Raw genomic sequence first — 23,237 nt, 5'->3', positions numbered from 1 at the left:
TTTCTGCTTTACATTATCTTTGACTGTTGAGTCGATGATTTCTATGGAATCTTCTGCTCCTGAGATTCTCTCTTCTATTTCTTGTATTCTGTTGGTGATGCTTGTATCTATGGCTCCTTGTCTCTTCCTTTGGTTTTCTATATCCAGGGTTGTTTCCATGTGTTCTTTCTTGATTGCTTCTATTTCCATTTTTAATTCCTTCAATTGTTTGATTGTGTTTTCCCAGAATTCTTTCAGGGATTTTTTGATTCTTCTCTATAGGATTCTACTTGTTAATTTATGTTTTCCTGGAATTCCTTCAGGGATTTTTGTGATTCCTCTCTGTAGGCTTCTACTTGTTTATTTATGTTTTCCTCTGTTTCTGTAAGGGAGTTCTTCATGTCTTTCTTGAAGTCCTTCAGCATCATGATCAAATATGATTTTGAAACTAGATCTTTCTTTTTTGGTGTGTTTGGATATTCTTTGTTTGCTTTGGTGGGAGAATTGGGCTCAGATGATGCCATGTAGTCTTGGTTTCTGTTGCTTGGGTTCCTGTGCTTGCCTCTCGCCATCAGATTATCTCTAGTGTTACTTTGTTCTGCTATTTCTGACAGTGGCTAGACTGTCCTATAAGCCTGTGTGTCAGGAGTGCTGTAGACCTGTTTTCCTGTTTTCTTTCATCCAGTGATGGGGACAGAGTGTTCTGCTTTTGGGCGTGTAGTTTTTCCTATCTATAGGTTTTCAGCTCTTCCTGTGTCTTGAGTTCACCAGGCAGGTCACTTGCAGCAGAAAAGTTGGTCTTACCTGCGGTCCCGAGGCTCAAGTTTGCTCGTGGGGTGTTGCTTATGAGCTCTCCGTGGAGGCAGCAACCAGGAAGATTTGCGCCACCCTTTCCAGGAGCTTCCGTGCACCAGGGTTCCAGATGGTGTTTGGTGTTTTCCTCTGGAGTCAGAGATGTGGGCTGAGTGTAGACTCTTCTGGTTTCCCAGGCATGTCTGCCTCTCTGAAGGTTTAGCTCTCCCTCCCATGGGATTTTGGTGCAGAGAACTGTTTATCCGGTCGGTCTCTTCAGGTTCCGGCGGTGTCTCAGATGCAGTGGATTTCCTGCTCCTGTGCCCTTATCCAAGGGAGCCCAGAGGCCGTATACAGTTTCCTCTTGGGCCAGGGATGTGGGCAGGGGTGGGCAGTGTTGGTGGTCTCTTCCATCATTGGGCAGTGGAAAGGGGCAGAATGAGTTTTAGAGATGAGTACGGAGAGATGGATATGAGGAGACAAAATGTAATCTATAGGAGAGGAAGAGGAACCTGATCCACATGGCCTGAAATTGTCTCAGGTAGCTATGGATATCATAGAAGGACAATAACATAATGTAGGAGTTTTTGTCCAGTCTAGGTGGGCAGCTTGTATCAATATCAATTGAGATTTGTGCTCTTTGTGTGAGTATTTTGGGGACTGAGAGTTTACTGTTACCAATCTGACTAATAAATTATAAGCATCTGGAGTTTTCTTTATATAGAGCTCATGGTTTATAACAAGCCTTGGCAAAGTAGCCACAGGGCATGGATGACTGGGAATTTGAGCTGATCAGAAACTAGCAGACTGCAGGGAAACTGGGCTAACACCACTTGGGAATGTCCATGGAAGTGAAAGACTGCTATTGATGGGGAGTACCCAGCGATAGCATAAAATAGTTTTACAATTACACTCTAAAATATACTTACAAAAAATGTGGCATAAGACCATGATGGGCAAGGGTCACCTCAGAGGACATACTTAAAGAATCATTGAGAAATAAAAATAAAGGTAAATAAAAAATTCCTTGTCATATATCAAAGGGGATGTGGTTTAATCTTCTGTTACGTTCATCATCTCGTCAGTTAAAGTAAATCATTTTAACAGAAAAACAACTTCATATTTCACATATGCCAAAGCACATAGCACGCCATGATTGACAGTTCTGATGCTTACATTGGCTCCTCTTAATGGAGCTTGTCTATCAAGGAATATTCAAACATTCATCACCTTCACACACATGGACCTCAAAGAGTTAACTATATGTTTTTCAGTGACAATAAACACAAAAGGGCTTACTGTGGCATAGATGTGCACCATAAATAGTTGAATAGAATAAGATATTGGATCATTCAGATACATAGTTCTTGAGCTGCAGACAATGCTGTCAAAGACAGACATCAGAACAAATAAGCTCATGAGCATCAGGATGGAACGGGTGGCCCTTTGTTCTGGGGATGCTTTTGGGGAAAGGCTGGTACCCTGAAGATGCCGGGTCTGTTTCCTGTGCCTACACAAGAGAGCCACCATGTACCATGTTGACAGGACCATGAGACTAATAAGAAAGACATCCCTGATGGCCAGCAGTGTAGAAAACATGCTTTGCATGAGGTAACTCATGGGTAGAATAGAGCAGGACTGAGTAACATGAATAAAGTCATTCGTGGTCAAATTTGGGGTGGCAATGATGGATACTAAGAGGTGACTGCTAATGAACATGTAGAGGACACTCAGAGAAAGAATGGCACAGGAGATGTGATGGGAAGGCTTATGTTTGAACTTTGCTAAACAGGAGCTTCTGGGACTGAGGATGATGGCCTGCAGGACACTCAACAGGCAGCTGGTACAAAGAGAGAGACCTCTAAAAGTTCTGTACAGGTAGAGAAGGGATTTACATATGATGTCATCCCACCCTCTCCAAGAAATAAAAGTGTCTGTGGCTATGAATGCCGTCATCAGTAGCATAAGTAAGTTGATTAGGGACAAGAGACCAATGGGCAGGTCAGTGAGTCTGGACCTCTGCCCACAAATTAACTTGAAGATGTTGAAGAGAAGTAGGAGGCTATTGGCTGAGACTCCAATGCCAATTTCAGTGAAAAAGGTATTCCTTATGTTAGAATCAGTGTAGAGTCTGCTGTTCTTATTCATCATATATGAGAACTGTGGCGGAGGAGAAAAGAACAGAATCTCACTCATCATTCCTTGACATATCTGCACCCCCACCATATTCCACTAAGGATGTCAGCTCAAAATCACACCCCACACATCATCCTTATGCTCTCACTCATGCTAAGCTGAGCCATGGCTGGATCCTGTGTCCCATCGTTGCTGCATCAGTGTGTGACCTCCTTCAACTTTATACACTGCACATATCATAGATTGTCTTTACTTATTTAACACGTGTTGGTGTTCCTGGTGTATGAAAGCATCTTACTTGATTTTCATTCAAAACATCTTGAATATCAGGAACATTACAGAGTTTTAGTATTTGGGGTGAATTTGAATGAGGGATTGTGTGAAAGAAACCAGTCTTTACCATTGAAAGAGGTCCCATCGATTGGGTACATACTTATTCTATTTGGAGCTTTCTTTATTTATTGTAAAACCAAATTTCTGATTATATTTATATAGCAAATGTTTGGAATTATGATCTGTGAACTCAAACCTTTCTCTTTCCACCCAAAGTCTGCCATTTTCTCCAAGTGTGATCTTAAATACTCTAAGACTGAACTCCAGTCACCTCATATATAAACAGCCATGAGCCTGTGGAAGGTGGACACTAGTTATATAAGAAGATACTGTACACAGCAAATATGGCAGTGTTCCAGTACATGTGTTACATTGTGGATATTTTGCCTGCTGGTTCTCTCATGCCATGTGTTATATTTGTGGTCTCAGAAACATAAGGCATAGCGACTTATAGCGACTGTTCATCTCCATTCCTGCCAGAAAGATAAAAAAAATTACAATACAGCAGAACATTGGAATGGAGTTTATTTAGACACCTCAGGTAAACATTTCAGTCTTTGAGTAATACTCTGAACCTGAGTCTTCCATGTTTGTAATCTCAATCCAGTACAGCCTCTAAGAGAAGAGCAAAGTAGGCAAATGTCAGCCTGCCTTTCTTTATAGAAGTATAATTAAAAGAGTTGGGATTATCCCCTAATACAGTGTTAAAGGGAAATGGTCCAACTCAGTCTCAATAGATGAACTTAATAGGATCCCTTCCTTCCCCCCTTATATTCCCTCCTTCCATAATTGAGTTTTTATTCTCCTGATATGCCAATTACAAGTTTATATTCATGAAAGTCCTCTATATTTTGTTGAAATGCTACAGTTTCTTGATAAGACACTGACTTACTAATGAACCATGTTGGGTAGGAAAACCTATATTGCATGTGACTGTTAATAATCCATTATCCAGGGAAGTTACGGGAGGAACTTAACACAGGGACCTATAGGCAAAAACTGATGTACACTCATGCAAGTGTGATATAGGATTCTTGGCTTTTTGATTCTTGGCATTCCTGGTCTGTATTCTTAGGTATCATCCACCAGCCCAGTACCATACACTCACACTGAGTTGGGCCCTCTCACATCAAGCAAATTCACCACACAAGGGCCTACATGTCAGTTTGGGAGGGGAATTATCTGAACTGACATTCCTTTCCCTCTCTTGAAATGATCTTCCTTGTACCAAAACAAACAAACAAGCAAACAAACAAACAAACAAAGAAACAAAGAAACAAAGAAAGAAACAAACCAAACACCTGGTCCAGGCAAAATATTCTTAAATTAACACTTAAACATACCACAGTTATAATACAAACTTTTCTCTTTTTTCTTTCCCAAGATATCATACTAATATCAATATCACAATGTAAAAGTTACATATTCTTTACAACTTCAATCTTTAAGCCTTCAAACCTCTTTCAACATTCAAAGCTTCTCCAAAATTTTCAGTCTCTAAAATATTGTTTCCCTAACGTTTTCAAAGTTTGTCTAAAATACTTACAGACCATGTAGAACTCCAAATTCTCAACAAAACTCCAAAATCCCATTAAAATTCAATGTCTCTTAATTGTGGGACCCTGTCAGATAAATCGTAACTTAAATATTCTCTTGTTTTCTAAAGAAAGTACCAGGGCAATGGCACAATCAAATTTAACCAAGTCCAACAGGTATCAAAGCGTGTCACATTTCTGAGACTCATTAAAAACCCTCTTGGCTCTCCACAGTGCTAGGAAATTCCTCCATAGCACACACAGCTTGTCTCCTTGCCTCAAATTGTCTTCACCCAACAGCAACTGCTGCAGCCGTTGGTAGATGTCCTGTGATAATGACATCTCAGATTGCTTGGATCTGTACGTCAACTGAGCTGAAACTTCATTGGTAGTCTATCTTTGACTCTGTTCATGGACTCTAAACTTGCCATAAATTGACAAGTCACAGCATCCCTCCCGGATCCCTTCCTGCCTTCAGAACCAGTACAACCTGAGAGACTTTTAAGGTAACTACATCAATGCTTGCAAAAGATGCAGCTTCAGGAGTAACTGGACCACCATGTCTGTGTGATAAGCCCAAGGAACACTTTTCAGAAGATTTAATTGTTCCAGCAAGGCAAAGGTCTCATTTTAGTGGTTCTTAACTTAAAATATGAATGACTCTCACTGAATCTTTAAGGGATTCTTTAACTTTACTCTGGAATTTCATAAGACTAGTCTCCATCATCTACACTGCTCTCAGAGTTATATACTAAGACTACTCAGGATAATCACTAAGATATCACCATTTTATGTATTTTACAGTCCAAAGTTTTTAAATATTTCCATGATCTTCAAAAATCACATGGCCAGTTCAGTCACTGAAATACCCCATACTGTAGAAACAGATTCTGTCTTGGTTAGACCTTTCATTTCACTGTAATAAAATGCAATGGTTTTCAGCAAGCTGTGGAAAGAGATTATTTCACCATACAGTCTATAGTTCTTTATGCAGGGAGGCTGGGAAAAATTTCAGAAAGGATCCTGGAAGCCAGAACTGATGGAGAAGTCATGGAGTAGTGTTGTTTACCACACTACTCCTAGCTTGCTCATTCTACATTCTCATGGTACCTAGGAACCCCAGCCCATACAGGAAGTGTCCATAATGAGCTGGGCTCTTCCATATCAATCCAATCATCAATCAAGAATATGTACCATGTGCATGCCCATAGGTAAGTCTCGTGTTTGCATTTTCACAGTTGATATTTCCTCTTCTAAAGTAACTCCAAGCTTGTGTCAAATTGACATGAAAGTATATAGCAGAGACCGCACCCTATGGGGCATGTAATTTTGTAAACATTCCTTTTGGAAACAAAGTACTCTGTTTTACAGAGTAAATTTTCATCACTGACAATCAAGGGTGTGGATGAAATCATCTTATGTTTATTTAGAGTATGTGATACTGTAATGGAAGTTATCAAGGGGAGGTAAAGGGGATAAAATTCACAAGTATGGGGTATTGGTTGAGACATTATACCTCAGGCAGGATAGTTGGGCAAAAAGTTTAACAGTGCAGATATAAAGGGGAGAAAGAGGTACTTATATTTCCCAGTAACCAAGGACAATGGCAGTTGATTTATGGTACAAATGCCACCAGGAGGACACACTATGGAGGTCGTTTTGGGATCTTTGTTTAATAAGTGGTAGGGAACTCTTTTATAGACTTCATTTCATGGAATGAAGTCACACCTGCAGAGTTCAAAGTAGTAGCTGGTACCTTATGCCTGTTGGTACTAGCTGGACTAATAGGTACAAGATTAATAAAATGTTTTCTCCACCATTGTTCCTGGAAATGTGTGCTTTTATTTAATTACACTGAGCTGATCAGAAAAAAAAGGAAAAGAAAAGAAACTGGTGGGGGGAGGGAGTTTTGGAGAGAAGCAAGGGATGATATTTGAAATGTAAATACATAAAATGTCCAAGTTGAATAAAATAAAATAAAACTTGATCTTTATGAACACATCATACTGTCAGACCACTCAGGCACTGTGCTGTCAGCTCTGTAGAGCTGGTGCAGGCTGTGCTAGAGTCAGGGTCACTTCAGAAACCTCAGCCCTGCAAACCTGAAGCTCTTAGGAAAGTTAGGCAGGCACAGAGACTGTGACTCCTCAGTGATATTTTAAATATTATGGCTTTAGGGATTGTGAATTTGCAAGCACTGGGAATTCCTATCTTTCTGGCGTTGAAATTTCACAGTACTAAAGTGAAAACTTACAGTGATGTGAGTGCTTGCCATCATGAACACCAGCTTCCCAGGAAAAACACAGACATTATATCTCTAGTAATCATGCTACCTCCAAATTCCATGGCCATAAAAACCTATATGATTTTATCCTGTGAGAGCCATTGCCGAGCAATAGTAGCACACACCTTAATTCCAGCATTTCAAAGGCAGAGTTATGTGCATGCTTGAGTTCAAGGCCAAACAGGTCTACAGAGTAGGTTCCAGGACAGCCTGGGCTACACATGGAAACCTGTCTTGAACAACCAAACAACAAAATGAACCAATGAGGCATGCATATTGCAGACAGATGTGTTTCTATGGGAAACACTAGGATGAGTATGAGACCTCGTCAGATACAAGCCATACAGAATTCTCTACCCTGTCCCTTCCCAGCAGAACATCAGCAGCTCATACTTTTTTGCTGAGTATGGTTTAGGAGGGCAGGAGAGGGCACCCACACTCTCAGATCAGCAGAATGTTTAAAGGACATTCATGTAACAGAGAGGGCAGGAGAAAGTAAGGTGTGACAGGCCTGGTATGATCTTTCATACCATTCTATGTGATTGCAATTTGCACAGTGTCACAAAACAGGCAAATTCCAACAGTCATGAAATTCTGTGCCTAGTGTACATAACACAGGAAGGGTCACTGGTTTCTGAAACAAGTTCAATAAGGAAACGCTACACTTGGGGAAGAGAAAGGCAGGCATTTGGTCAGTTTAGGAAAGTAATCCTGTATGGAACATGAAATAAGAAAGAGGAACCTGAGCAGTGCTCAGTAAAAGTCCATTGTGAAGGTCTTTTTTGCTCAATGCAGAGGAATTGAAACTCTGTGTACAGCCTGAATCAAGGCGGCCCTGAATTTTTCCTTTATGTCATTCCACAGTTACCCAAATCATGGACAACCCTGACCCATAGGATCATCAAATAGATGGGATTGGTAGATGACCCTGGACCTTCTTAATGAAAAGGGCTTGGGGATGAGCTTACTCAGTGAGGATGTCTAACTTTCACACAATCCTAACTTAAACCTAGAAAGACACTAGGGAGAAATGTCTGGGAAACCACAGAAGACAAACCATCTCCAAGCAGGTTCCAGTGCCAGTTCAGAGATATGAGAAATAAATGAACTTTATGAATGTGATGGGCAAACCATAAAAAGAACCCTGAACTGAGAGATGGCAAGTAATTATGAAAGACTATGTAAGAATTATATTTTTAAATATTAAAGCCTTTGTAACTGCATCTTCAGGCTCAGACTGGCAGTGAGAATGTTACCTGAACAGATACCTAGGAGGAGCATCATGGCCCAGACCCCAGCCACCAGCATGGACCCCACACAGTGCTGCTGCAGAACCTGCTTCTGTCATCACCCAGTGATGCCTGCTGAGAGGCTTGGCTTTGCTGCTAAGTAGCTGTGTGCTCTGTCCCAGTGTGTCTGCCTGGCATTTCTAGTATCAGAAAAGTATATGGGACATTTATTTAATGACTAGCACACAGACATGATTAACGAACACAAATATCATGTCCATTAGGACTGTGTTCACTTTATTAACAATCTGTGTCCTGTGACCTCATCCCCACAGTGACGCAGGTGACCATTCCACCAGGCAGAATGAGAATAAGGGATGACATAAGTTGTGAAGTAAAACAGGGAATGGAAAGGCTCTTAAGAAATTGTAGTCTATAAAGGTCAGCAAGGAGCCCTCTGTTAGGTGAGGTTTGAACATACCACCCATTTCTTTTTCAACAGCTTTTAGAACTTCTAGGTATTCACACTCTAGAAGTCAGTATGAAAACAGTATTCCTTTTATAGTATATAATCAACAGAGGCAAAATCAAGTATATTTGTTTACATTGGAAAGTAAAACAACACTACTTTTCCAGATGCATACAAAGGATCACTTCTGAACCCCTATTGAAATTATACCTTACACCTTATGAATGATAAAGTAAATTTGATACTTAGGTTAGAATATTATATTGCAATTAAAATTAACTTACCTCCTATAAAAATTAAGTAATTTCAGGACCTTACGGAAATGAATATCCTAGGAAAAATATGCACTTGATGTAGAACACAGCGCCCTGTGCTGAGGGGTCCTCAGAGATCAGCTACTCCATGGCAGGTGCTCAAACTCCTCATGCAGTTCCAGAGTTCCTCCTCCCACAGCCTGCCTGGGATCCAACCATCTTCTGATTCTGTACTCCATTGCTGGTCACTTACTCAAATTGAAATTCGAGGGCAGGTGAACTCTGAGTCTGAGGAGATCCTGCACAGGCCTAGGTGAAGGGGATCTTTAATGCATCTCTGTAGTCTGTAATTTTAGTGGCTGTCAGTGACAAGTTTCCACTGGAGAGCAGGGACATATGGTATCCCAGTGGAACATTTTACCTGTTGAGTTGACTCTACTCTGTTGGGTAACAGCTATCCTGAGAGAGCTGGACCCAAACTTTTCTCCAAGCTTCCTTGACACATCTGCAAGTTAGATAGGGACACAATGTGGTCAATCCAACTATCTAGTTTTTCCCTCAGGCAAATGAGCAAAAAGTATTCTGCTGTTGCATAATTCATCTGCTAACAGTAAGACCTCTTGTGCCTTCCTTGAACTTCTGTGTTTTTGATTAAATCTACACAGTGAGTGACAGACTGCTTCTTTCAGGGTCCTTCAACACATGGAGAAATCATTTTTTTCTGTGCCTTGTGACTTCCAGATTTCCAGCTCTTGGTAAACAGAAAAAAAATGAATTTAAAGAAAATACAGAGATAAAGGACTTGGGAGTTTGGGGCTCTGCAATCATAGACACCTTGAATAAAACTGTGCCCGAGGACAACCCTGAATTGGATTCTTCTCCCCAGGAAGCTTGAATGGCCAACTTCCTGGTCACCAATGGGTTTGGAAGCCTTATCATCTATAAGGACAGAAATGACATGCAATTTTGTTTTGTCCTCTAGATAGTTTACATACAGTTATATAAAGATACTGACATATGGAGCTAAGGCCCATACTCAGAAGAGAGTCCAATCATCCAGGGTGGCCTACTCCTGTCTTTGGGTTTCAGAATTAAAATATATCATTTTGTATTTACCATTTTCAATATCTCACGCATTCATACACGAGAAAACCATGAAAGATTACCTATTTTCAGAAAGGACTGGAGACTTAAAGAACTAGACATACGTAAAAACCAATAATGTCTACCCTCTATGATCTCACAAAACGCACCTGGGGGACTGGAACCCTCAGAGGAAAGACAAGGCTCCCATTAATAAATACCCAGATTATGCCATGAGAATAGGCTGAATGCTGCATAATGGGTTCATGAGAATTTTAATGCTCAGACAACAGGCATAGCTCATCTAGGGAAGATGAAGACCATGGCAATGAGAGCACTGGAAAATGTTCATTCTCATGCCTTCCCTGATTGTGTTGGGTTCCTCTCCTAATCTCTTACATAGGTCATGGCCATCCAATTGTCACCAGGTTTCATATTTGTGCATGGGGGCCTGGCCGAGGAGGTGGACTTGGTGCCCTACTCCTTCATTATGAAGCCACTGTTCTCTGCAGTAACAGACTCATCTTGGATAAGTGATAAAAACACACATTCCAGTTCCAAAATGGACTTGCTCTGTGACTCTGGGTGGGTGAATCAATCTGGCTGAATTTTCATTTCTCTGAGTCTTAAAAAACTGATTTTTAAAGATTTTATGAGCATTTTTCCTGTATGTATGTAATTGCTTGCTTTGAGATTGATTGTGGTCAGAAGTGGGTACTCGATCCTTCAGAGCTGGAGTCACGTATCTTTGACAGGCCCTACATAGGTGCTAGGAACTGAACTGGAATCTTCCAAAAAGTGGACAGTATTCTTAATGTATGAGAGCTATCTCCAGCCCCTGACATCCAAAACAATTGCATTACTAAGTGTTTACTGTGCATAGTTCTCTGTGTTTCATATGAATCCTTGGATATATTTGCTGTTTCTATGAATATTGGCTTTGTAATTCTGATGGTGATTACATCTAGTGTGTGAATTATTTTTGGTTGCAGATCCCTTTACACAAAATTAATTTGTCAGTCCACGAGCCCAAGGAGTTCTTTCTTCTAGGATTCTCTCTCTCTCTCTCTCTTCTCTCTCTCTCTCTCTCTCTCTCTCTCTCTCTCTCTCTCTTTCTGTCTCTCTCTCTTCCTTTCCTTCCTTTTTGTTTAAAATTTTCAGTGTAATTCATTCAGTTCCTTGGTTAGATTTTTTTCATCTTTATTAACTTGGGTATTTCCTATTTATATTTTGATTGTTATCCCCTTTCTAGGTTTCCGGGCCAACATCCCCCAACCCCTCCTCCTCCCCTTCTCTATGAGTGTTACCCTCCCAATCCTCCCCGCATTTCTGCCCTCCCCCAATTCACATTCACTGGGGGTTCAGTCTTGGCAGGACCAAGGGCTTCTCCTTCCACTGGTGCTCTTACTAGGCTATTCATTGCTACCTAAGAGGTTGGAGCCCAGGGTCAGTCCATGTACAGTCTTTGCATAGTGGCTTAACACGGGAAGCTCTTGTTGGTTGGCATTGTTGTTCATATGGGGTCTCAAGCCCCTTCAAACTCTTTCAGTCCTTTCTCTGATTCCTTCAACATGGGTCCCATTCTCAGTTCAGTGGTTTAAGGATGGCAGTCGGCTATGTATTTGCTGCATTCTGGTTGTGTCTCTCAGGAGAGATCTACATCCAGCTCCTGTCGGCTTGCACTTCTTTGCTTCATCCATCTTATCTAGTTTGGTGGCTGCGTATGTATTGGCCACATGTGGGGCAGGCTCAGAATCAGTGTTCCTTCTGCCTCTAATCTAAACTTTGCCTCCCTATTCCCTCCCAAGACTATTCTTGTTCACCTTTTAAAGAAGGGTGAACCATTCACATTTTGGTCATCCTTCTTGAGTTCCATGTGTTCTGTGCATCTAGGGTAATTCAAGCACTTGAACTAATATCCACTTCTTATTGAGTGCATACCATGAGTGTTTTTCTGTGATTGGGTTATCTCATTCAGGATGATATTTTCCATTTCCATCCATTTGCCTATGAATTTCATGAAGTCATTGTCTTTGATAGCTGAGTAATATTCCATTGTGTAGATGTACCACATTTTCTGTATCCATTCCTCTGTCGCTGAGCATCTGGGTTCTTTCCAGCTTCTGGCTATTATAAATAAGTCTGCCATTAACAGAGTGGAGCATGTGTCTTTGTTCTATGTTGGTACATCTTTTGGGTATATGCCCAAGAGAGGTATAGCTGGGTCCTCAAGTAGTTCAATGTCTAATTTTCTGAGGAATCTCCAGACTGATTTCCAGAATGGTTGTACCAGTCTGCAATCCCACCAACATTGGAGGAGTGGTCTTCTTTCTCCACATCCTTGCCAGCATTTGCTGTCACCTGAGTTTTTGAGCTTAACCATTCTCACTGGTGTGAGGTAAAATCTCAGGATTGTTTTGATTTGCATTTCCCTTATGACTAAAGATGTTGAACATTTCCTTAGATGTTTCTCAGCCATTCAGCATTCCTCAGCTGTGAATTCTTTGTTTAGCTCTGAACCCCATTTTTTATTAGGGTTATTTGTCTCCCTGCGGTCTAACTTCTTGAGTTCTTTGTATATTTTGGATATAAGCCCTCTATCAGTTGTAGGATTGGTAAAGATCTTTTCCCAATCTGTTGGTTGCTGTTTTGTCCTAACCACAGTGTCCTTTGCCTTACAGAAGCTTTGCAGTTTTATGAGATCCTATTTGTTGATTCTTGATCTTAGAGCATAAGCCATTGGTGCTTTGTTCAGGAAATTTTCTCCAGTGCCCATGTGTTCGAGATGCTTCCCCACTTTTTCTTCTATTATTTTGACTGTATCTGGTTTGATGTGGATGTCCTTGAGAGATATTAAGGAATAGTGATTGTTGCTCCTATTATATTCATATTTCGATGTGAGATTATGTTTGTGTGCTTCTCTTCTCTTTGTTTTGTTTCCAAGACGATTAGTTTCTTGCTTTTTTTAGTTTGTAGCTTGCCTCCTTATGTTGGGCTTTACTATTTATTATCTTTTGTAGGGCTGGATTTGTAGAAAGATATTGTGTTAAATTGGTTTTGTCATTGAATATCTTGGTTTCTCCATATATGTACATTGAGAGTTTTGCTGGACACAGTAACTTGGGCTTGCAATTGTGTTCTCTTAGTGTCTGTATGAAATCTGTCCATTTTCTGGCTTTCATTGTCTCTGGTGAGAAGTGTGTTGTAATTCTTATAGGTCTCCCTTTATATGTCACTTGATCGTTTTCCCTTACTGCTTTTAATATTCTTTATTTATTTTATGGATTTGGTGTTTTAACTATTATGTTATGGGAGATATTTCTCTTCTGGTCCAGTCTATTTGGAGTTCTCTAGGCTTCTTGTATGGGCATCTCTTTCTTTAGGTTAGGGAAGTTTTCTTCTATAATTTTGCTGAATATATTCCCTGGCCCTTTAAGTTGGGAGTCTTCACTTTCTTCTATACCTATTATTTTTAGGTCTGATCTTCTCATTGTGTCCTGAATTTCCTGTATGTTTTGGGGTAGGGGCCTATGCATTTTACATTATCTTTGACAGTTGTGTCAATGGCTTCTACTTGTTTACTCGTGTTTTCCTGCATTTCTTTAAGGGACTTTTTTAGGTCTTTCTTAAAGTCCTCTATCATTATCAAAAATGTGATTTTAATTTTATATCATGCTTTTCTGGTGTGTTTGGATATCTAGTGTTTTCTTTGGTGGGAGAACTGGGCTCTGATGATGCCAAATAATCTTGGTTTTTGTTGCTTAAGTTCCTGCACGTCCCTCTAGCCACTGGGATGTCTCTGGTGTTTGCTTGTCTGCTGCTTCTGAGAGTGACTTGACTCTGCTCTGGGCCTCTGTGTCAGCACTCCTGTAGAACTGTTTTCCTGTTTTATTTCAGCCTTTCCTGAGAACAGGTGCTCTGATTTCAGGTGTGTCGGTACTCCTGGAGACTCTCTTTGAGCTCTAGGCAAGGCAGGTATCAAAGTGTCCTGCCCCTGATTGCTCATAGGTCCTTTCACCCAATGGGCACAGTGTACACTATGCAATTCCCTCTTGGGTCTGGACTGTGTGCAGAGGGTAGCCACCTCTGCCTTCTCAGAGTATCTACACTTCTGAGGTTCCAGCTTTCTCCACACGGGATTTGGGTTCAGGGATCTATTTGGCTGGTTCAGTTCGATCTTGGGCACAGACCAGGATTGCGGGTACTGGTGGCTGTCTCTTCTTATATCCCTGTGTCCAGAGGCACTGTGCAGTTTCTCCTTGGACAAGGGATGTGGGTAAAGCTGTGCAGAGGTGGCAGTCCGTCCTGTAGTCTCAGGATGTCTGCATTCCTGGGTGGTCAGCTTTCTTCCCCATGGGATTTGGGTCCAGGGAACTGTGGGATTGTATCAGTTCACTTCCGGGCAGAGCCAGAAACAGGAAGACTTCTGCCTCTGTGTATCCTGAATCCACCAGGTAGGTCACTTTGTAGCAGAAAAGAGGGTCTTACCTCTGCTCTGAGTTGTGTTGGTTCTTCTGGAGACTGTATTCCAGCTCTAGGTGCAGGCAGGAATCAAAGGGTCCTGCCCATGATTGTTCATTGTTTCACCCAGTGGGCTCAGTTGTCATTATGAGATTCCTTCTTGGGTCTGGACTGCAGTTTGAGGGTAGTCTCCTCTATGTTCTCAGTAGTATCCACACTTCTGAGGGTCCAGTTCTCCCCCATGGGATTTAGGTGCAGGGAGCTGTTTGGCTGGATCAGTTTGGTCCTGGACACAGACCAGAACTGCAGGTACCTGGCAGTTGTCTGTTCCTATATCCCTGTGTCCAGAGGCACTGTCAGTTTCCCCTTGGACCACTGATATGGCAGAGATGTGCAGAGGTTGCAGTCTGTCCTGCGGTTTCAGGATGTCTGCACTCCTGGGTGTCGGCTCTCTTCCCCAAGGGATTTGGGTCAGACTGTCTCTTTCATGCGTCACTGCAGCAGGGAGTTGGAGTAGGCCTTTGCTTACCCCTTGCTGCCTAAACCTCCCATGGAAGGCCTCTTGTATTTCCAGACAACCATTGCCATCTTCCCAGCTCAGCTACGCCCGCAGTCCCAGCCCCATTTCAGGGCTAGATGTTGTCCTCAACCCCTAGTTGCTGGCCTTTTCACGGGCCAGTGGATCCCCAACATTTCATTCCCAACTTCTCTGTGTGGATTTCTAGCAGCAACTAGATGCCCAGGAGTCCAGGAATATCAAGTTCCACCTGTGTATATCTTAGACTGCATTTTCCTGTTCCCAGAGCCAAGTCTCAAATCTTTTCTGAAGACCAGGAAGTCCAGGACCAACAGTGGTTGCACTGTGGAAACAGAGTCAAGCTCCCTGCATTGGCAAGATGGAAGGTAGACCCACAGTTATCTGTACTTGTCTTTTTCTGTTGAAAATACTAGTTTTCTTGATAAATATTTAGAACATTTTAAACAATTTGCTTCTTGTTTATATAATATATTACAGTAGAATATTAACTAAAAAACTATGAAATTATTTCATTTTATACACTTGATTTTTAGCTCATAATCCTTTACTATGTATCTTGGAATTATTTTACAACAGTATAGGCCTCACACTTACTAAATGTTCACTAAAGGAAATGGTGAACTCTACATAAAATGACCTCTGCATTTTTTATGACCCTTGTGCAGGTTTCTCTTAAGTCTGGAGAAGCCTCCTGCACCTAGAATGACTTGGAAGACTCCTGTGGAGCCTATCTTTCAAGGCTGGGTGGATACTTGTCATTTACTCATGACCATAGAATGGGATGACCTACGTCTATTATAACTGCATTTTTATTTTCCACCCTGACTTTACATGCCAAAAGAGAAAAAGTAAATGTATGTTCACAGAGATATTTGACTCCAGGCTTTTTTGACAGAGATATCACGGCAGAAGATTAAAGTCAGAAGTAGGATGCAGAGACATTAAGAATTTGGAGAAAACCCAGGATTTCAAACTGCTTGGGAAGAGAACATGACTGGATCATTCTACTGTATTGGTCATTTTTGTCTTTTTGTCTTCAGTCAGGGAAAGAAGATTATTTATTATCAGCGCTGAATTGTCTCTCCCAGTCAACATGACGAGGGGGCACTGCATGAGAAAACACTCAACTGACATGTCTATAGAGATCATTCTGTGCCAGAAACAGTTCCAGTTTTGGTGGGTGTACTACCTTGTTTTGTGTGTCAAATTGACATGAGCTGGAGTTATCACAGTAAAGGAATCTCAGTTGTGGAAATGACTTCATAAGACCTGACTGTAAGGCATTTTCTCAACTAGTGGTCAAGATGGGAGGATCCATCCCATTATACATGGTGCCATTTCTGAGATGGTGGTCTTGGATTAAGAAAGCAAGCTGAACAAGCCAGGGAAGCCAGCCAGTAAGAAACTTCCCTCCATGTCCTCTGTATCAGCTCCTGCTTCCTGTCTTGCTTTGAGTTCCAGTCCTGACTTCCTTTAGTGAAGAACAGCATGTAAATGTAAGGTGAATAAACAGTTTCTATTCCAACTTGCTTCTTGGTCATGATGTTTGTGCAGGAATAGAAACCCTGACTAAGACAATGGGTATGTATACAGAATGTTCTTTCACACCTAGGGTCCACTGACACAGGTACAGGACAGACTGTCCATATGTTCTAGGGAGGTGACTGGAGCTCTGACTGCTTAAGGTCATACTCTGAAGAAATGGCAGTTGGTAAAATTGGATTCAGATTCCAAATTGGTAACCAATTCTTCTGGCGATTTATTAAGAATATTTGGGCTGGCTGGGCAGTGTTGGCACATGTCTTTAGTCCAATCACTTGGGAAGTAGCTGCCATATGATCTCTGAGTCAGAGGACATGCTGGTGTACAGAATGGGTTCTAGGACAGCCAGCACTACAACGAGAAAAGCTGTGTGAGGAACAGCGAGCAAGGATAGTGAAGATAGGAGAGAGAAGAGGGAAACACACACACACACACACACACACACACACACACACACGAAAGACAGAATGGGGAAGGAGGATGAATATTTGTCATGGTGGTAAAGGAGCAGAGTAAAGCAGACACTGAAATAAAATGACCCTGTGGATTCGTGGACTGGAACCTATGGGTACCCAGTCCTCTAGGAGGAAATATTTCTAATTTTATTCAATCTTCTCCAATCAAAGTAAACAGATATGAAAAGCTATTTTTGTGGCTGACAATCAAATGAGAAGCAGCTCTTGCCCCAGAATGAACCAAATTCATGGACCAGGAGAGAAAATTGATTCTTAGGCTTCATGGAAATGTTTTTTTTTGTTTTTTGTTTTTATTAACTTGAGTATTTCTTGTATACATTTCGAGTGTTATTCCCTTTCCCAGTATCCGGGCACACATCACCCTCCCCCCTCCCCTTCCTTATGGGTGTTCCCCTCCCAACCCTCCCCCCATTGCCGCCCTCCCCCCACCAGTCTAGTTCACTGGGGGTTCAGTCTTAGCAGGACCCAGGGCTTCCCCTTCCACTGGTGCTCTTACTAGGATATTCATTGCTACCTATGAGGTCAGAGTCCAGGGTCAGTCCATGTATAGTCTTTAGGTAGTGGCTTGGTCCCTGGAAGCTCTGGTTGCTTGGCATTGTTGTACATATGGGGTCTCGAGCCCCTTCAAGCTCTTCCAGTTCTTTCTCTGATTCCTTCAACGGGGGTCCTATTCTCAGTTCAGTGGTTTGCTGCTGGCATTCGCCTCTGTATTTGCTGTATTCTGGCTGTGTCTCTCAGGAGCGATCTACATCCGGCTGCTGTCGGTCTGCACTTCTTTGCTTCATCCATCTTGTCTAATTGGGTGGCTGTATATGTATGGGCCACATGTGGGGCAGGCTCTGAATGGGTGTTCCTTCAGTCTCTGTTTTAATCTTTGCCTCTCTCTTCCCTGCCAAGGGTATTCTTGTTCCCCTTTTAAAGAAGGAGTGAAGTATTCACATTTTGATCATCAGTCTTGAGTTTCATTTGTTCTAGGCATCTAGGGTAATTCAAGCATTTGGGCTAATAGCCACTTATCAATGAGTGCATACCATGTATGTCTTTCTGTGATTGGGTTAGCTCACTCAGGATGATGTTTTCCAGTTCCAACCATTTGCCTACGAATTTCATAAACTCGTTGTTTTTGATAGCTGAGTAATATTCCATTGTGTAGATGTACCACATTTTCTGTATCCATTCCTCTGTTGAAGGGCATCTGGGTTCTTTCCAGCTTCTGGCTATTATAAATAAGGCTGCAATGAACATAGTGGAGCACGTGTCTTTGTTATATGTTGGGGCATCTTTTGGGTATATGCCCAAGAGAGGTATAGCTGGATCCTCAGGCAGTTCAATGTCCAATTTTCTGAGGAACCTCCAGACTGATTTCCAGAATGGTTGTACCAGTTTGCATTCCCACCAACAATGGAGGAGTGTTCCTCTTTCTCCACATCCTCGCCAGCATCTGTTGTCCCCTGAGTTTTTGATCTTAGCCATTCTCACTGGTGTGAGGTGAAATCTCAGGGTTGTTTTGATTTGCATTTCCCTTATGACTAAAGATGTTGAACATTTCTTTAGGTGTTTCTCAGCCATTCGGCATTCCTCAGCTGTGAATTCTTTGTTTAGCTCTGGACCCCATTTTTTAATAGGGTTATTTGTTTCCCTGCGGTCTAACTTCTTGAGTTCTTTGTATATTTTGGATATAAGGCCTCTATCTGTTGTAGGATTGGTAAAGATCTTTTCCCAATTTTCTGAGGAACCTCCAAACTGATTTCTAGAATGGTTGTACCAGTCTGCAAACCCACCAACAATGGAGGAGTGGTCTTCTTTCTCCACATCCTCGCCAGCATTTGCTGTCACCTGAGTGTTTGATCTTAGCCATTCTCACTGGTGAGAGTTGAAACAATGATTTTATGTTTAATGTTTTGATTTGCATTTCCCTCATGATATTGAACATTTCTTTAGGTGTTTCTCAGCCATTCGGCATTCCTCAGCTGTGAATTCATTGTTTAGCTCTGAACCTCATTTTTTTTCAGTAATTTCCAGTGTTAGTTTATTCGAAAAAAATTGGTATACTTAAATGGCGAGCTTCATTAGGACAGTTTTGTGCAACTATACCAGGTATTTTGAGTATAATCACCCTCCTCTGCTCTTCCTTCTCTTTTGTCCCTTTGCATTGGTTATCTTGTCACCATACTGTTTCATTTCTGCTGTCTCAAATGATTTTATGTATCTGTGTAAGAACTGTACAAATGAACAAAAAATTTGCAATGTTTTTCTTTCTGATCTGAGTATGAAAATTTAGGTAAATAATTTTATATTCTAATACCATTTGAAGGTTAAAATTATAATATAAAACAATTCGTACTGAAAGTCAATTTATGTATTTGTAAGAAATGGAGCCATTTTCTTGCTCAATAGTCTTCATGTTTATGTTTGATTGCTTTAACACACCAATGAATGGAGGCCTCTGAAAGTTGGATAGCATTCTTTTTTTTAAATTTTTATTAAATTGAATAATTCTTATATACATTTTGATTGTTACTCCCCTTCCCAATTTCTGGGCCAACATCCCCCTTGCCCCTCCCCCTCCCCTGCTATACGGGCTTCCCCTCCCCATCCTCCCCCCATCACCACGCTCCACCAACAATCACATTCACTGGGGGTTCAATCTTGGCAGGACGAAGGGCTTCCCCTTCCGCTGGTGCTCTTACTAGGCTATTCATTGCTACCTATGAGGTTGGAGCCCAGGGTCAGTCTATGTATAGTTTTTCGGTAGTGGCTTAGTCCCTGGAAGCTCTGGTTGGTTGGCATTGTTGTTCATATGAGGTCTCGATCCCCTTCAAGTGCTTCCAGACCTTTCACTGACTCCTTCAACAGGGGTCCCAATCTCAGTTCAGTGGATTGCTGCTGGCATTCACCTATGTATTTGCTGTATTCTGGTTTTGTCTCTCAGGAGAGATCTACATCCGCTTGCTGTCAGCCTGCACTTCTTTGCTTCATCCATCTTGTCTAATTGGGTGGCTGTATATGTATGGGCCACATGTGGGGCAGGCTCTGAATGGGAGCTCCTTCTGCCTCTGTTCTAAACTTGGCTTCCCTATTCCCTGCCAAGGGTTTTCTTGTTCCCCTTTTAAAGAAGGAGTGAAGCATTCACATTTTGATCATCAGTCTTGAGTTTCCTTTGTTCTAGGGATCTAGGGTAATTCAAGCATTTGGGCTAATAGCCACTTATCAATGAGTGCATACCATGTATGTCTTTCTGTGAGTGGGTTAGCTCACTCAGGATGATATTTTCCAGTTCCAACCATTTGCCTACGAATTTCATAAACTCGTTGTTTTTGATAGCTGAGTAATATTCCATTGTGTAGATGTACCACATTTTCTGTATCCATTCCTCTGTTGAAGGGCATCTGGGTTCTTTCCAGTTTCTGGCTATTATAAATAAGGCTGCGATGAACATAGTGGAGCACGTGTCTCTTTTATATGTTGAGGCATCTTTTGGGTATATGCTCAAGAGAGGTATGGCTGGATCCTCAGGCAGTTCAATGTCCAATTTTCTGAGGAACCTCCAGACTGAATTCCAGAATGGTTTTACCAGTCTGCAATCCCACCAACAATGGAGGAGTGTTCCTCTTTCTCCACATCCTCGCCAGCATCTGCTGTCACCTGAGTTTTTGATCTTAGCCATTCTCACTGGTGTGAGGTGAAATCTCAGGGTTGTTTTGATTTGCATTTCCCTTATGACTAAAGATGTTGAACATTTCTTTAGGTGTTTCTCAGCCATTCGGCATTCCTCAGCTGTGAATTCTTTGTTTAGCTCTGAACCCCATTTTTTTTTTGATTTTTTTTTTTTTATTAACTTGAGTATTTCTTATATACATTTCGAGTGTTATTCCCTTTCCCGGTTTCCGGGCAAACATCCCCCTCCCCCCTCCCCTTCCTTATGGGTGTTCCCCTCCCAACCCTCCCCCCATTGCCGCCCTCCCCCCATAGACTAGTTCACTGGGGGTTCAGTCTTAGCAGGACCCAGGGCTTCCCCTTCCACTGGTGCTCTTACTAGGATATTCATTGCTACCTATGGGGTCAGAGTCCAGGGTCAGTCCATGTATAGTCTTTAGGTAGTGGCTTAGTCCCTGGAAGCTCTGGTTGCTTGGCATTGTTGTACTTTTGGGGTCTCGAGCCCCTTCAAGCTCTTCCAGTTCTTTCTCTGATTCCTTCAATAGGGGACCTATTCTCAGTTCAGTGGTTTGCTGCTGGCATTCGCCTCTATATTTGCTGTATTCTGGCTGTGTCTCTCAGGAGCGATCTACATCCGGCTCCTGTCAGTCTGCACTTCTTTGCTTCATCCATCTTGTCTAATTGGGTGGCTGTATATGTATGGGCCACATGTGGGGCAGGCTCTGAATGGGCGTTCCTTCAGTCTCTGTTTTAATCTTTGCCTCTCCCTTCCCTGCCAAGAGTATTCTTTTTCCTCATTTAAACAAGGAGTGAAGCATTCACATTTTGATCATCCGTCTTGAGTTTCGTTTGTTCTAGGTATCTAGGGTAATTCAAGCATTTGGGCTAATAGCCACTTATCAATGAGTGCATACCATGTATGTCTTTCTGTGATTGGGTTAGCTCACTCAGGATGATATTTTCCAGTTCCAACCATTTGCCTACGAATTTCATAAACTCGTTGTTTTTGATAGCTGAGTAATATTCCATTGTGTAGATGTACCACATTTTCTGTATCCATTCCTCTGTTGAAGGGCATCTGGGTTCTTTCCATTTTCTGGCTATTATAAATAAGGCTGCGATGAACATAGTGGAGCACGCGTCTCTTTTATATGTTGAGGCATCTTTTGGGTATATGCCCAAGAGAGGTATAGCTGGATCCTCAGGCAGTTCAATGTCCAATTTTCTGAGGAACCTCCAGACTGATTTCCAGAATGGTTTTACCAGTCTGCAATCCCACCAACAATGGAGGAGTGTTCCTCTTTCTCCACATCCTCGCCAGCATCTGCTGTCACCTGAGTTTTTGATCTTAGCCATTCTCACTGGTGTGAGGTGAAATCTCAGGGTTGTTTTGATTTGCATTTCCCTTATGACTAAAGATGTTGAACATTTCTTTAGGTGTTTCTCCGCCATTCGGCATTCCTCAGCTGTGAATTCTTTGTTTAGCTCTGAACCCCATTTTTTAATAGGGTTATTTGTTTCCCTGCGGTCTAACTTCTTGAGTTCTTTGTATATTTTGGATATAAGGCCTCTATCTGTTATAGGATTGGTAAAGATCTTTTTCCAATCTGTTGGTTGCCGTTTTGTCTTAACCACAGTGTCCTTTGCCTTACAGAAGCTTTGCAGTTTTATGAGATCCCATTTGTCGATTCTTGATCTTAGAGCATAAGCCATTGGTGTTTTGTTCAGGAAATTTTTTACAGTGCCCCTGTGTTCCAGATGCTTCCCTAGTTTTTCTTCTATTAGTTTGAGTGTGTCTGGTTTGATGTGGAGGTCCTTGATCCACTTGGACTTAAGCTTTGTACAGGGTGATAAGCATGGATCGATCTGCATTCTTCTACATGTTGCCCTCCAGTTGAACCAGCACCATTTGCTGAAAATGCTATCTTTTTTCCATTGGATGGTTTTGGCTCCTTTGTCAAAAATCAAGTGACCATAGGTGTGTGGGTTCATTTCTGGGTCTTCTATTCTATTCCATTGGTCTATCTGTCTGCCTCTGTACCAATACCATGCAGTTTTTATTACTATTGCTCTGTATTACTGCTTGAGTTCAGGGATAGTGATTCCCCCTGAAGTCCTCTTATTGTTGAGGATAGCTTTAGCTATCCTGGGTTTTTTGTTATTCCAGATGAATTTGCAAATTGTTCTGTTTAACTCAGTGAAGAATTGGATTGGTATTTTGATGGGGATTGCATTGAATCTGTAGATTGCTTTTGGTAAAATGGCCATTTTTACTATATTAATCCTGCCAATCCATGAGCATGCGAGATCTTTCCATCTTCTGAGGTCTTCTTCAATTTCTTTCCTCAGTGTCTTGAAGTTCTTATTGTACAGATCTTTTACTTGCTTGGTTAAAGTCACACCGAGGTACTTTATATTATTTGGGTCTATTATGAAGGGTGTCGTTTCCCTAATTTCTTTCTCGGCTTG

General features: G+C 41.7%; 1 protein-coding gene across 2 annotated transcripts; it reads right to left on the bottom strand.

The window, feature by feature from the left end:
- Window positions 1-1,806: 1,806 nt before the first annotated feature.
- Window positions 1,807-9,294, bottom strand: Vom1r103 (vomeronasal 1 receptor 103). 2 transcript variants are annotated; one of them, NM_173113.2, is made up of 2 exons: window positions 9,042-9,294; window positions 1,807-2,931 (listed from the first exon to the last, which is right to left on the bottom strand). In NM_173113.2, exon 2 carries the CDS (start codon window positions 2,920-2,922, stop codon window positions 1,987-1,989), a length of 936 nt encoding a protein of 311 aa, NP_775136.2. In that variant the 5' UTR covers window positions 2,923-2,931; window positions 9,042-9,294; the 3' UTR covers window positions 1,807-1,986. The 2 variants fall into 2 exon arrangements, with proteins under 2 accessions (NP_775136.2, NP_001161025.1); NM_001167553.2 differs by lacking the exon at window positions 9,042-9,294 and having other exon boundaries at window positions 1,807-2,967.
- Between the last annotated feature and the right edge of the window lie 13,943 nt (window positions 9,295-23,237).

The sequence above is a fragment of the Rattus norvegicus genome, chromosome 4, assembly GCF_036323735.1.
Source record: "Rattus norvegicus strain BN/NHsdMcwi chromosome 4, GRCr8, whole genome shotgun sequence".
Taxonomy (NCBI): domain Eukaryota; kingdom Metazoa; phylum Chordata; class Mammalia; order Rodentia; family Muridae; genus Rattus; species Rattus norvegicus.
Note: the sequence above shows the minus strand (reverse complement) of the source record. Positions and strands in the feature narration are given on the sequence as shown.